This window comes from Symsagittifera roscoffensis, chromosome 4, assembly GCF_963678635.1.
Source record: "Symsagittifera roscoffensis chromosome 4, txSymRosc1.1, whole genome shotgun sequence".
NCBI lineage: Eukaryota > Metazoa > Xenacoelomorpha > Acoela > Convolutidae > Symsagittifera > Symsagittifera roscoffensis.
Window position 1 is genome coordinate 32396192 of NC_087065.1, and position 14523 is coordinate 32410714.

The 14523-nt window shown below is 37.0% G+C and overlaps 1 protein-coding gene across 1 annotated transcript in view; it reads right to left on the reverse strand.

Moving 5' to 3' along the window:
* LOC134844184 (dynein beta chain, ciliary-like) overlaps positions 1-14523 on the reverse strand; it is a gene marked incomplete in the record, with an annotated part of 486199 nt that overhangs the window by 354468 nt on the left and 117208 nt on the right. The window contains 2 exon segments of the mRNA XM_063860749.1: positions 8881-9189; positions 10033-10348. Of these exon segments, the coding sequence (XP_063716819.1) occupies positions 8881-9189; positions 10033-10348 (625 nt within the window).

The window sequence follows — 14523 nt, forward strand, 5'->3', positions numbered from 1 at the left end:
AAAGAGTCTTTGAAACATTTTTATAAGAGTTTTTGATTACCTTCAAACTTTCTAAAATAAATAAAAACTGTTTTCGAGTCAAGTGTAACTCACCAGTAAGTTTATAGCTTTGATACTCAACATTCGGTTCAAAAATAAGTTCCTTGATTGAATAAGTTCTCTAAATAGACCTTTACTTAATCGGAGAACTCTATTTTGGACAAAAGCTTGTGAAAATGTAAGAATCTACATATATTTCATCAAAGGCAATCACAAGGAAAAAATTTTTTTCTTGGAGAGTGACTCTAGAAAATTGAAGTGTTTTTTAGTTGGCATTTTCAATTATTTATTTTTTAAATTCAAAATTATGTCTAGAAACTGCAGAGTTCTGATTGGTTGAAAATTTTTCTGGATAATTCTAGAATTTTGACCAGAATTAGAAAATTGCGTAGATGATGGCGTCATTACCAAAAAACAAACTTGTTTTGTCTGTGACGTCACTTCTTTTTAAAGAATGTCTTCACGACCATGAAAGGATAATTGCGTAGGCGATGACGTCTTTGTTAAAATAAATACGCTTATTACTTTGGGTTAAATCAATGATTTTGCTTACAATTGACGGTTCGTCCTTCTTGTGAACAAGAGTTCCCAAGTTACTACTCTCTCCAACAACATCGGAGAAAGGAACATAGAGCAAAACAACTGAAACCCGGTGATAATGTAGTGGACTTGAACAAAATTGTGGAGGAACAAGGGGAAGATGGTGAAAAAATGATGCAGGAACTTAGTGCTTGTCAACATTTTCTGGTGGATACAAAGATGGAAAATCGGAGACATAAGGTATTTAATTTCCAAAGATCCAAGTTAGACACTAAATAATCAACGAGACACTTGAAGAAGTCTTCAACAAGCTCGATTCTGCCGCTATAATCAACATTGCTGTGGGGTTTGTTCTTCGAACAATACCTTATTTGTTCTTCGAACAATAATGATGAGAACAATACCTTATTTGAAAAGTTCCATTTGCTCTGTACTTAAGCTAAAATACTGAGATTTAACAACCATATCAGTCATACAAATGATATAGATAGTTTCTTCAAATATTTGCGGTGTCCAAGTTATGACACTTTCTTCAATAAATCCGTCAATTTAAACAAATATCTTCTGAGATGCAAGGACCGAGTGAGGCATGTTCACCCAAAAAAAAACATGTATGATCTCCTGTGGTTTGACAAATTAGCAGGATTCAATATTCCAGTTGCTGAAGATAACAAGCTTTTCAATAATTTAGCAACATTCGATTTTGAGTCGACTTGTGTTCCTACAGAGGAACTAAAAGAAACACAAACAAAACCTGGCTTGGAAAGTATGTTCCAATTTCAGTCTCTGTATCATCAAATTTTTTTAATCAACCCATCTTTTTGTACAGCAGGGATCCACAGAATGTGATAATGGATGTATAAGCAGCCTCGAACATATGGCTGAAAAAAATAAGCTGGAGATTAAAACGAAATTTCAAGATATTGAAGTGGCTGTCAATGAACGAATGAAAAATAATTTTGATCAGCTAACCAAACGAGTTAAAAATTATTCAAGTAACCAATTTGAGTACAAAGACAACTGCATTGAAGGTTCTCTGCAGGAGCTGATATGTCAACACAATTCTTCAGAAAACTCAACTCATTGATTTGAAACAACATCTGGAGAGATATGTAAAAACTTCACCTGTTTTTGGATTTTACGGCGGTAGATATGACGTTGATCAAGTCCTGTTTAATCCCATATTTGATTCGCGACAAAGAATAAGAAACATTCTTAAATTTGGAGATATACAGTTTCTCGACAAACTGAAGTTTCTGGGTGGTGCAACTGCTATGGACTTTTTTCTCGAAGCCTATAAAGCTAGCAAAACAAAAGGAGTCTTTCCGCATGAGTAGTTTGACAACCTAGACAAGCTTGATTTTCTCGAATTGCCACACGATGAAACCGCTTTCATAAAACATAGAAACAACAATCCTCTAGACAAAGAATTCATTGATTATGAGAAGCTGAGAACGAGTGGGCTTCACGAACAACAAGCACTGCAAAAGCTTCTAATTAAGATTGCTCCTCCATCTGATTTGGATATTACAATTACTTATGAGAGACTTGGACGAAAAACAGAATGACAGTATTCAAAGACTTTTTGCAGTTGTGCAATAACAAGGATGTAGTTCCAACCCTGGAAGCAATGCAAAAATGATTCAGTTTTATCATAACAAAGGAATTGATATAATGAAACTTGGATGTGCACTTCCAAATCTAGCAAACATATGTCTACAAATTACAAGTTTCATCCCTTTTGCGAAAGTGATAAAGATTTGTGTGAAATAAAATGAGAAGACTTGACTGGTGGACCTTCCATTGAATACACTCGAAAATCTGTAGTTGATGAAACATTCATCAGAAACTCGCCAAATGTTTTTAAATCGACCGAATTAATGCAAGCCAGCTTTACCGTTTCTCATTGTGTCAAGATATGCCAACAGGACTGTACACGAGATGGAAGCTTGACACTGATATGCAGAAACCCAAGGCTAGACATAATCGAACTCGCAACTTTCAGAATATGGTCATGCCTTTTACCAGGAAACAATACCAGAAAGAAAAACAGAGAGTTTTTCAAATCTGGTAAATAGCAAAGAAAATAGACTGTTTCAATTTGGACGGTTATTGTGATCACTGTAAGAGAGTGTTCGAAGCAAATGGGATGTTAATACCACTTCTGTTTTTGTCAAGAAGCTCGTACCTCTTTAACAGAAAATGATATTCAGCGCGAAAACAAGAAGAAAGAGATGGATGATATGAGACGGGAGAATATAAAAGAGAAAGGATACAAAGTTGAAAGAAATATAGGAGTGAGAGTGGTGGGAAAACTCCAAAACCAATGACAAGATCAAAAATCATGCCATACCCCACTTTCCCTACAAAAGACCTCTTTATCTAGACTATTTTCTTGGCTACATTGAGTGCAACTTAGTTGTTCCAGATGAATTGAAATCAAAAATTGCGAATTTTGCTCCAATTTTCAAAAGTTCTGAGGTTGGTAGGAACAATGTTTGAGATTAAATAAGAATTATGCAATCTAGAACGAAATGTTAAAACATCCTCAGAGAGTGCTGATATCTAGCTTCAAGCAAGAAAACGGAACCGTTATAACTCATCTGTTCAACTTTTACATGGACTTGCAATGCACCAAAATTTACCGTTTTGTTCAGTCTACTCCACAAAAACATTTCAAAAGTTTCGTTCAATCAGTGGTTGATGCGAGAAGGGAAGGAGATGAAAAACCACTATCAGGAGTTGATGCAGAAACAATGAAAATTTTAGTTAGTTCCTCCTAAGTATCTGAACGATGACAAAACTCATAAAGCGATCAAAGAGCCAATTTTTAAAAGGTTAAATACAGTTGAAAAAGACTTGTATGAGGTGGAATTGTTGAAATCAACCATTGAGCACCGAAAACCCATCATTGTTGACTTTTTCATACTTCAGTATGCAGAGCTGAGAATGTTGGAACTGTACTATAACGTCTTTGACAAGCTCTGTGATGTAAATAAGTTATGAAGAGTTGGAGATGGGCACAGACTCACTTTACTTGGCACTTGCTGACAAAAATTTTTATCACTGTATCCAACCAGAAAAAAAAGAGACATTTGGGAAAATTGAGGGAAACTGACTGCAAAGACTCTTTCAGGGCAGATGCAAAATCTTATTTCTTCCCTCGAACGTGTTGCAGTATCCATAAAAAGCATAGTAAACGAGAGCCACGGCTTTTCAAAGAAGCATTTAGGTGCGCAGAAATGCTATGCTTATGTAGCAAATTTTATTGCTGCCTTGACAACAAGTCAAACATGTTCAAATTCAGCATGAAAGGTTTGAACAACTGAGTTCTAGAAGATTCTGGAGATGGACCCATGGCAAAGTACAGAAGAGTTCTCGATGAAGCAGTTAACCTCACATCTAAGAACAGAGGATTGGGAACTATAAATCATATGGTTGCTAAATATGAACAGACAAAGAACAGACTAAACTATTTTTATCCAAAAAGACAAGTTCAAGATGATGGGATTCATACAAAAGCATTGAACTTATAAGAACTCAAGCAATGTAATAAATTTATAACAAGTGTTGCAATAAATTTTGTACGAAGCAGTATTCTGTTGGTGTTTTATTATAAAGTTGCTGTAAATTTCAAATACGATGCAGTGAGTTATATACTTTCTTTGTAATTTAATTTTTTCCTCAAAAATATGAAATTTCGTGAAATTTCAATAGGTTTAAGCATAGTTTTAGGTAGATATTTTGAAAATAAAATTATCCTATATATTGTTAACTGGTCGAAATATAAAAAACCTTATCATGTTTTAAAGTTTTTTTGAAAAATTTTCAATCTTTGTGACGAAAACGCTCATCACTAACTTACCATGAACCAAAAAAACTAATCACATAACACGTAATTAATTTTTGATTTTTCTAAATTTGATTGAACGCGCCAAAATTTTTGCGAAAAATCCAAAAAAAATCGTTTTCTTTACCATTATCTTACCATCACACAAACCATGAAACCTTACCATTGGTATTCCCTATCTTAATACCTGATAAACTCTATACCCAATGTTAAAACACAATTGGATGACTGGATGACTATTCCCTATCCTAAAACATGCGGGTCACCCTCCTCCCCCACTTTAGCTCCAAGATCTACTACTATCGTCAGAAATTATAAGTTAACAATGTACAAAAAAATTAAATGATCATTCGAAGTAAAAAAAATTGCACTTAAGGAACAAATTATACTTGAATCAGATAGGGATTCTAAGCAATCTGTTGATCAAATTAATTCAAAGTAAGTTTAGGCTGGTTAAAAATACAAACAAAAACACCTAAAAGGATGAGCCGATAATATCGAAAATCATATTATAGAAGTACATTGAATAAAAAAACAATCGGAAAAAGGTCAAAAATGAGTATTACCAAAAATAGAAATTCCATTTATTGCAAAACATTTGAAGCATGGCAGAAACATGGCAGGAAGTTTTATGGAGTTTGGTAATTCAAACTGGCAGAATACCAATTTTAACCAATCAAAGAACAAACGAATCGGATCAGATGTGGTGGTGCTGCTTTCTATCTATGTGAAAATATTCCATATAAAACTAATAGGATACTGAATTTAGAGTGCAAATTTTGAACTTCTGCACTTTTAGAGTGCAAATTTTAGAGTGCGAAGAGAGCAGGTTTCTAAGTGTTAAAATTACTCAAAAGAACAAACGTAAGTTTCTTGATCAAATAAAAGTGTATCAGTCCGAGTTGAAATAACAGCCTGGAGATATGCACACTGTTAGTCGATACAAGATTGTTGATGTGCGTAAGATGAGAAAAGAAACCTTAAATGTTGAAATCAGCCTGCTACTTTTTAGGTTAATTATGCTGAAAAGTGAAACTACACAAAAAACGAAAAGCAGCGAGTCAACAATAAAATAGTTTTTTTAGTAATTTTGTTCAATATTCATGACCCAACACAACACGATATCGGATCCCGAGATGGTAGAAATTAAAACCTCATTTATAATTAAAGACAAAACTTCGCTCAAGAAACAAAATCTTGAATTTAGGGATAATTGTAACTTTTGGATGACCGCGAGCCATTGCTGGAGTTCAGTTCCGCCATGCGTCAAAAACTAAAGATACTGAAGATGTGCGTGATTGCTTTTCGCAGCTCTTAAATAGTATCAAATCTACCTATAGAAAAAGAACTTCCTAAGTTCCCAATCAAAAAACGTAGGAAAAATTAGATAACGACTTAACTAAAAAATAAATTTGAGATTGAAAAAAAAAAAATTGTAGTCTTGATAAACTCCAGGAACAACGAAACAAATTGGAAAGCCTGTGTCGAATATCAAAAATTCTTTCTTCAAGATAAGACTTGGAAAAGGGCCCAGCAAAATTTGAACAAACGTATAAGTCATTTGTGAGATCAGAAAAAAAGGAAAAACAAGTGAGTTCAAATCACAGCATAACGAGTGCAAAAGAATTTAACATTTTTTTAAAAATTTAAACTGATCAGAAGCTAACCAATTTCAAAACAACACACCACAGTATTTAAAATTGATGACAGAGCAAAACTAAACAGTTTTTTGAATGCAATTTTAACAGTAAAGTAATCACAAAAGTCTAAAGTAATTACAAATTAATTACAAGTAATTAAAGTAATTACAAACCTGAAGACAAAGAAACATCCTTGATTTTTGCAATCAGAGTAAGAAACTAATTTAAAAAATCGTTGGGATACATCTGACCTTCTGAGTTGCATTTTTATTTAATGTGTAGTATTTGCATATTATTCTTCAGTTTTTCAGATAGGTAAAGCTGAACCATTTCTTAAAAATGGCACATTGTCAGATTGTGGTGACTACAGACTTCTAGGGTAAAGTTTTCGAAAAATTGACTTAAAATCGATTGAGAAGTTTTCTAAATAAAAATGATATATTAAGCAAGTCAGTACGGATTGCCAAATGATAAAAGAACAGTTGATGCTGTCTTAGAACTCAGTGAACAGATAAAAGAGAACTTGGAAGATAATAGTGGCTCCTTGTGTACGTTAAAAGATCTTACAAAAGCGTTCGGCAAAATTGATCAGAAAATCTTCACAGAAAAATGCCAACTTTATGGTCTACGAGGTAAACTTGTTAATCTTTGAGATCATACCTTAAAAATCGTAAGCAGACGTTATTTTATGAAGTTTTATCTGACAAAAAAAACAATCTACTTGAAGATACCAGAAAAAATCACAGCCGAAATAAGCTTACTGCGAGAAGAGAAAAGAAAATTGAAATTGAGTTTCGTATTTTGTATAATATATTCTTACACTTGGATAAAAATGTTCTTCTTGAAGCGTTAATATCTAACATTGAATCTTTGGAGTCTTTTTTCATGAAAAAGTGTCATCTATAATTGTGTCAACGAACATTTCTTAAGTATGGAATGGCATTTTTCCTTCCCTTTTTTATAGTTTTTTTTTGCTCATTTTATTTTAATTGTGAGACAACACCAAAAAAAAACAGATTTTTTCTTCTTTTGTTTTGTATTTGTAGAAAAATGCGGACTTTTTGACTATTTGATCTAAGTTTAAGAAACTAAACGAGTTGATTTTGCTTCTGGAGATGCCACTGGACAAACTGATGCTTTATTGGTGTTCTCCCAAACAGAAATATATTGTAAACGTTCAATTTCATAGAGTGTTTGATCATAAATTTTGGCAAGAAAATAAAAAATTGTATTTGTTATTTTCTTTAAATAAATTGTTACAAGAAATCTGGCTATCTGGTGTTACTAGGTCAAAAACTAATGATTTTAAAATTTACGCAAAGATTACTTTGGGTAATCCTTGGCAACCGATCCCTAGTTTTTTTAAACCATTGAAAATCGGGAAGAACTTTGAGCTCTTATGTGTTTCTTTTTTATTATTTTTCGTGTTTCACTCAAAATCAGTTACTACAGCACCCACAGTGTCACCTGCAAAGCAAACAGCTTCCCTTGTGTTCTTAATTTGTTTCGTTTTTATGTATTATTAAAGTAGCTGAATCCAAAATGGGATAATTCTTCGGTTTTAAACAAAATGTTTCCACTATAAGGATAATTGTGGCTTTTTTAAATTCTGAATTGTTGTCTTATCTAGAGTGTATTGGTTTGAAAAGAACTTCTTTCTATGAGTTGACTTTTTGTGGAACAGAGCTTTTCCAAAATTCAAGATTTTAAATCATTTCCTTTTAGCAAAAACTTCAGCGCCGAAGTTAATTATGACGGAAAAAAGTTATTTTCGATAGCTAATACAAAAATTTGTGGCAAAAAATTTGGCTCTTTGGTGCTCGCTTAATCTACAAGCTAATGATTACTTGGGCCAACGGCGACTCAAGAAAAATTATGTATTAGGTCAGAAAATGATCACACAAAAATTTATACAAGAAAACTTTAGGAAGGACTTAGACAACCAGAAAATAAATTTTGTTCGGACCCTTGAAAATTGGAATATACGATTACGAGATAAACTGGGAATTTTATGAATTGTAAGCGGATGTTGCAACAAGGACGCTACCTTTATTCTTTTTTCTCTAAATTTCTTTGATACTTCCGACAAATTTTGACCATATTTAAATACTTGTCTCTTGATTCCAGGAACTCAAAGCTGTGCGCCTATCCAGTGCAGAGTTTGGTCTTGTAATTTTGTATTCGTGTGTGATTCAACTTTTTTCATATTTTTCAATGTTTCCAAAAAAAGTCAGGTACCGCAGCAACCACAGCACCACTTGCAGAGCAACCAGCTTTTTTGTGTTTTTATGTATCTGTTGTACTGTATAAAACGCCCAGTCGTGATTCGAAAGACATTGAAATGTTTCCAAAGCTGAAAAAAAAACTGGTTCAAAACGTAGAATTTCTCGTTTTCGAGCGAGTAAAGCGAGCCGGCGAGCAGACTTTTAATAGAAAGATAAGACCTAAAACTTTTCCCACGCCCTGTAAATTTAGATTTACTCCAGTAAAAGTAATTTTGGAAATTTTGTAAGCGCCATCTGGGGAATGAAAACTTCAGACATTCAAAAAAGTGCCCAATTCGCTTATTTTATTATGGTGGTCGAATGTGTCTTAGTTTTAGGCTTTTGATTAAAAAATTCCTTCACACCAAGGATGAAAAAGAACCCTTTTGTTTTGTTCTAGGAAAATTGTGGGAACATTCTGTGCTACTTGCATAGCAACCGGCTATCCTTGTGTTTTTATGTTTATGTTGTTATGTGTACCAACGTCATACCCTGATAGCACAAAGGCTTTCAGTATTTCAAATAGATATGACAATGGTAACATTACCTCTAATTGGGAGACGTAAGGAATCCATATGTTCTGTTCAAGATCCACCCGGTACTTCTTGTCGAATGCACCCGCGTATGACACAAATGCGGAAATGAGGAGGACGTCCCCTGGCAACTGTTTCTCCAGCTCCCTGAACAGAGCAATGCTGTCTGTCCACCTGTGCTTTTCACTACTCAGTCCCCCCACCAGCCGATTAGCCAGTTCGATAGTCAAATTCGTCCGGTCTTTCTCCTCCTGACAGGCAGTCTTCTCATCCGTGGCCGCTTGCAGTTCTGCCAACAGTCCATTCAACTGAGCCTCCAAGCCCTACACGACAATCAACACCAAACGAAACTTTCATTCGACACTCAAACTCACATGTTGATATTTAATGTTGATATTTCATTCGCATGATGATGATGATGATGATGATGATGATGATGATGATGATGATGATGATGATGATGATGATGATGATGATGATGATGATGATGATGATGATGATGATGATGATGATGATGATGATGATGATGATGATGATGATGATGATGATGATGATGATGATGATGATGATGATGATGATGATGATGATGATGATGATGATGATGATGATGATGATGATGATGATGATGATGATGATGATGATGATGATGATGATGATGATGATGATGATGATGATGATGATGATGATGATGATGATGATGATGATGATGATGATGATGATGATGATGATGATGATGATGATGATGATGATGATGATGATGATGATGATGATGATGATGATGATGATGATGATGATGATGATGATGATGATGATGATGATGATGATGATGATGATGATGATGATGATGATGATGATGATGATGATGATGATGATGATGATGATGATGATGATGATGATGATGATGATGATGATGATGATGATGATGATGATGATGATGATGATGATGATGATGATGATGATGATGATGATGATGATGATGATGATGATGATGATGATGATGATGATGATGATGATGATGATGATGATGATGATGATGATGATGATGATGATGATGATGATGATGATGATGATGATGATGATGATGATGATGATGATGATGATGATGATGATGATGATGATGATGATGATGATGATGATGGTGATGATGATTAATCAAGACAACGCACCGCAATCTTTGCCTGGATTCCAGAGAGTTTCTCCTTGGCATTGTTCAGCTCCCGGTTCGCATCTTCAAGGGCCATTCTCTTCGGTAACACATCGCAAAAGACTTCGTAGTATTTGACTATGTTGATGGCCCACGAGCAGAGCCCGGCGGCGGCAAACGACTTCTTGCCAATGATTTCTGGATTGAACTCGTCGTTGTTCATGTAGTCTTGCATGGCCTTGATGGCATTCTCGTGGATGTGGTCCTTGTCATAGTTCTTGAGATTGTTCAAGAATTCATCCACTTTTGCCATCATTGACTTAGCCGCCTTCCAGGACCTGTCAGTTCAGAAAAAAAATTGCCGAGTTCACTTCATTTGAATCCGATTTCACTTCATTCACCGACATTTGAATCTATGGTGCATTATTATTCGTGAGCTGTTCAAAAATAAAAATACTTTCAAGGCAAAGCCTCAAAGTACAAACTTGTCAGCTCAGTTTAAGAAGAGCTATACACAATGATGGACGGTTGCTGTGCCAGTAGCACAGAACGGGGGCGGATCCAAGGTTTCATTGGAGGGTGGTGAATTTTCTTTAAAAAAATTCGAAAATTTGTCGACCTTTTTTTAGGTCGACCAAATTGTTATTCTGAGCTTTCTCAAATCACTATAAAAAACCCAATTTTGAGTAATTTGTTGCGCCGCAGGCAATTTTTTGAAAAAAAATTAAGTTAAAAAATGAGAAATAATGGGACTTTTCGAGAATTAGACAAATTTTTGGGATATTTTTTCGGCTCGCGTTCCTCTTTCCTCTTCAAAAGTAGTATATATTAGCGCCAAAAGCAATTTTAGTGTTTTTCAGCCAAAATTGGTTGTCCTAAATTGGAACCATAGGGGGACCCTTTGGGTCGTAGGTTGGTTGAATTCCTGAGGGAAGGCGTCCAATCCCCCAAACCCGCTCCTGCTACAGAATGTTCCGACCATGTAGAATTGGTGATTCTACTGTATTACAAGCAATATTAACCTGAGCGTAAAATTGATTTGTCATTAAGATAAGTAGTAGAGCAAACAAAGGGTAAAGTTCGAAATAGTTCAATCTTCGAAAATATAATCCCTCCTATGCCAGAAAATAAAATTTGACAAAATCGGCGAACCCCCCCCCCACCCAAATCGGAACAAAGAAGGCTAAGGTTATGAAATTCAGAGGAGCGATACTAGAGATGATTTGACCCGGGCATACAAAAATCAGGACCCGTCAGACCCTTGGGGGGCAAGTGATAATGATCCCCGGAAGTGTAAATGGCCCCTATCAGAACTCGGAAACTAACGGTTGGAATAGGCTCAAGTTCTAGTATGTTGTAGGCCTAGTTGAGGGACGCTTAAGTTTGGCACCCCAGACCCCTAAGACGCCCACTTCCGGTTTTATGCCCAAAGTAAACAAACCCACCCGTAACTTTAGGAAGTCGTTTCTCGGCCATCGAGGAGCGCAGGGAGCTGAAATTTAGAGGGATGATAGGTAGTGGCAAGATACATCTTGTATTATAATTTGAACCAAATCCGGTGGTTGGACCGGAAGCTACTAGCACTTGAAAAAAAACACCCCCTTAGACCGGAAATAGGCAATTTACGCAAAATATTGAGCGAGGGCATATCGATTTTATGGCGGCATTAGATACTACAACTCATCCCCGAAAAAAGACCCTTGTGAGTAAAAACCCTCCGGCGACTCCTTCCGGTGTTAATAGTATCTTTCTGGAGAAGTGATAATGGACCCTAGAAATGGGATAACTTGTGAAGTATTAATGGGATATGAATGAAACTTAGTAGTTAGGGATTCTGACCTCCGCGGTGACCTCAAATTGATCTTTGGGCTTTTAGGACCAAAATTGCATGGAAAGCCCCAACCAAGATTAACACCGGAAAGTGGCGTATTTCCCAGCCCAACCCCTGGAAATGAGAATGAGTCACCTTGCTAAAAATTGGGAGGAAAACTTATATATTGGGAACTAGAGCAGAACTTGATAGAGATATAGCTTTTACATTGCAACCTTGGAGTAGAGGAATTAATTTAAAGTGGACTTTGTAAACATTGGGTTCAGTCTAGCTTGGCGAGTGATCTATTAATAGCAGTTTAATTAGACTAAAGAAGAGTAGTCCCAGAGGAAATTGATAGTACTGAGACCGCGGTATGAGAGTTAAGTTTCCTAAATAGTATGAATGGACGGGAAAATTACTTGGCTCTCCGGAGGTGACTTTTCGGTTTAATTTTCCACCTTATAGACGAACAACGTTCCCCTGATAGTTAGAAGGTCGGGATTGGAATAGAGTACAGATAGAAGTTTTAGATGCCTGAAATTAGTTAGCTTCCCATGAAAAGGGCCTCCCCCTACCCTTGGGAGGTCGGAACGGTAACGGGATATTTAAAATAAAGACCTTGGGAGAAATACTGAGTAAACATAGCATGATTTGGAGGTTGAGTTGAACTCGAAAGCTGAAGTTCACAGGGTTCAGGAATTGGTTGATTAGAATCGTATGACATTTGTTTTTTTTGGCCAAGTTGTGACAGCTAACCGCATTTCGGTTATCTAATAAGTGTGAAAAGCTTGATAAAAGAAACCGAAGTTGGCACGTGGCAGAGTTGAAAGGAGGAGGGATATAGTCTTAAAACATGTGTGGATGGGTGATTTAGGCAGATGTCAGGACTGATGGGGAATGGCGTGACTTAACTAAAACTAAGTGTAAAGAAAGATAAGGAATTGGAGGGTACCGGAGAGCCTGTAAGAGGCAGAAGAATTATTGCGAGCGAATCGAACAGTTAGTTCTCAGTTAGTTAGAGAACAATTTGGACTAAAAGCTAAGGTAGTCGCTTGATTCTCAAAGTAAAGTGAGAACGAGTTGGAAGACTTGTTAACGTGAATGTAGATTAGTTAATGAATATTAGTTAGGCTATCTAGAGGATAGCGGAATTGTTGTTGAACGATTAATATTGAAAGAAGTTCTCGAGGAGAACGTTAGTTAGTAATAAGCTGTTAATTGAACTGCAGGAGGCGGTTGGTTTAATTATTAGTAATCGCGAACCCTTTTCTTTAATTGAAGGATTATTTATATTTCAGCCAATTATAGGCTACTCTGTATTTGTTTATATTCAGTTCTTTAATTCATTCTTATTATTGAAATTGCTTTTGCGATCGATTGTTGATTGACGGGTGAGATACAGTCGGAAGAGCACGAATCACGGGGCGAGCAGTATATTACAGTACAGAGCAACCAATCACCGAATCAACCCTTTTGGAATTGTGAACAGTACTGAGAATTGGTTGCCCCGCTGATCTCAGTACCAAAGGGAACATATTGCGGCAGTGGGAAATAGCGAGCAAGACCGGTCTAGAGATACTGTGAATTACCCCACGTTTACAGTGGCGCTCCTGGGTGGGCGCTATTCAGGATTATAGTTGCAACGACGGATTGTGCGGGTTAACGAGGACGAGAAGAGCGAACGAACGGTCGACAAAACAATTGCGATGGCGATGAACGATCAAGGCAGACAGCTGATTGCAGAGGCTGCAGTGGCAGCGGCCAATGCTCTCGATCGGCAACAGGTAAAGTCCGGATTTTGTACGATACAACCAGATCCGTTTCCCTCGAGCAGTTATCAGAACTGGCGATACTGGAGGAAACACTTTGCCTGGATAGCAGACGCCAATCGATGGGCTGATGAGCCGGCCAGGATGGTGCTGCCGACTTGTCTGACAGGCTGGACATTGGATGAGTTCACGAGTATGCCAGCTCACTTTAGAGAGGAAGTTGACCGGTTCGAGGAGCCGACGCTAGGCAGAATGCTCGCGGAACTCGATCAGAGGGTGATGCCATTTCAGACACAATCAGCTGCGAGAATTAGGAGGAAGGCGAGGAATTGAGAGATTTTGCAAGACGAGTGCGATCCTTGGGTGAAGTTGCAAATACAAAACTGGGAGCTCAAGCCCGAGACGACATGAACAGCGAACAGTTCACTGATGGATTTTGTGATTTCGAGCTTCAGGAATTGCTTCTGCGAGAAGACCTCGAGAATTTTAACCAGGCGTTGGCCCGAGCACATGCTGTAGATATGGCACGCAAAACAGTCAGGATGAAGAGTTGGAGACGGCCAAATCACGTTCAGTCGGTGCAAGATTTTCAAGACCTGACGACTGAGGCTGGCGGAGACAGTACGCTGACTGCCGAGACTCAACAGATACGGAAGGAGCTGACGAGATTGCTGACGCACACTGACCAGAGGCTGGACCAAATGATGAAGGTTCAGAACAACTTGGCGAAGCAGATTGATGTCCAGAGTTCGAAGTATGATGAGGTGAGATTGCAGCTGCAGATGCAGGAATCACGCCAGAACGATCTGGCGGCTCAAATGATGGCCCAGATGCAGAACTTAACGACAATGATTGTAGGTTCGTTGATCTTTGTAACCCCAAGCCAGATAGTCACACCCGACGGGGAGAGAACCAGCAACGCGACTTTACG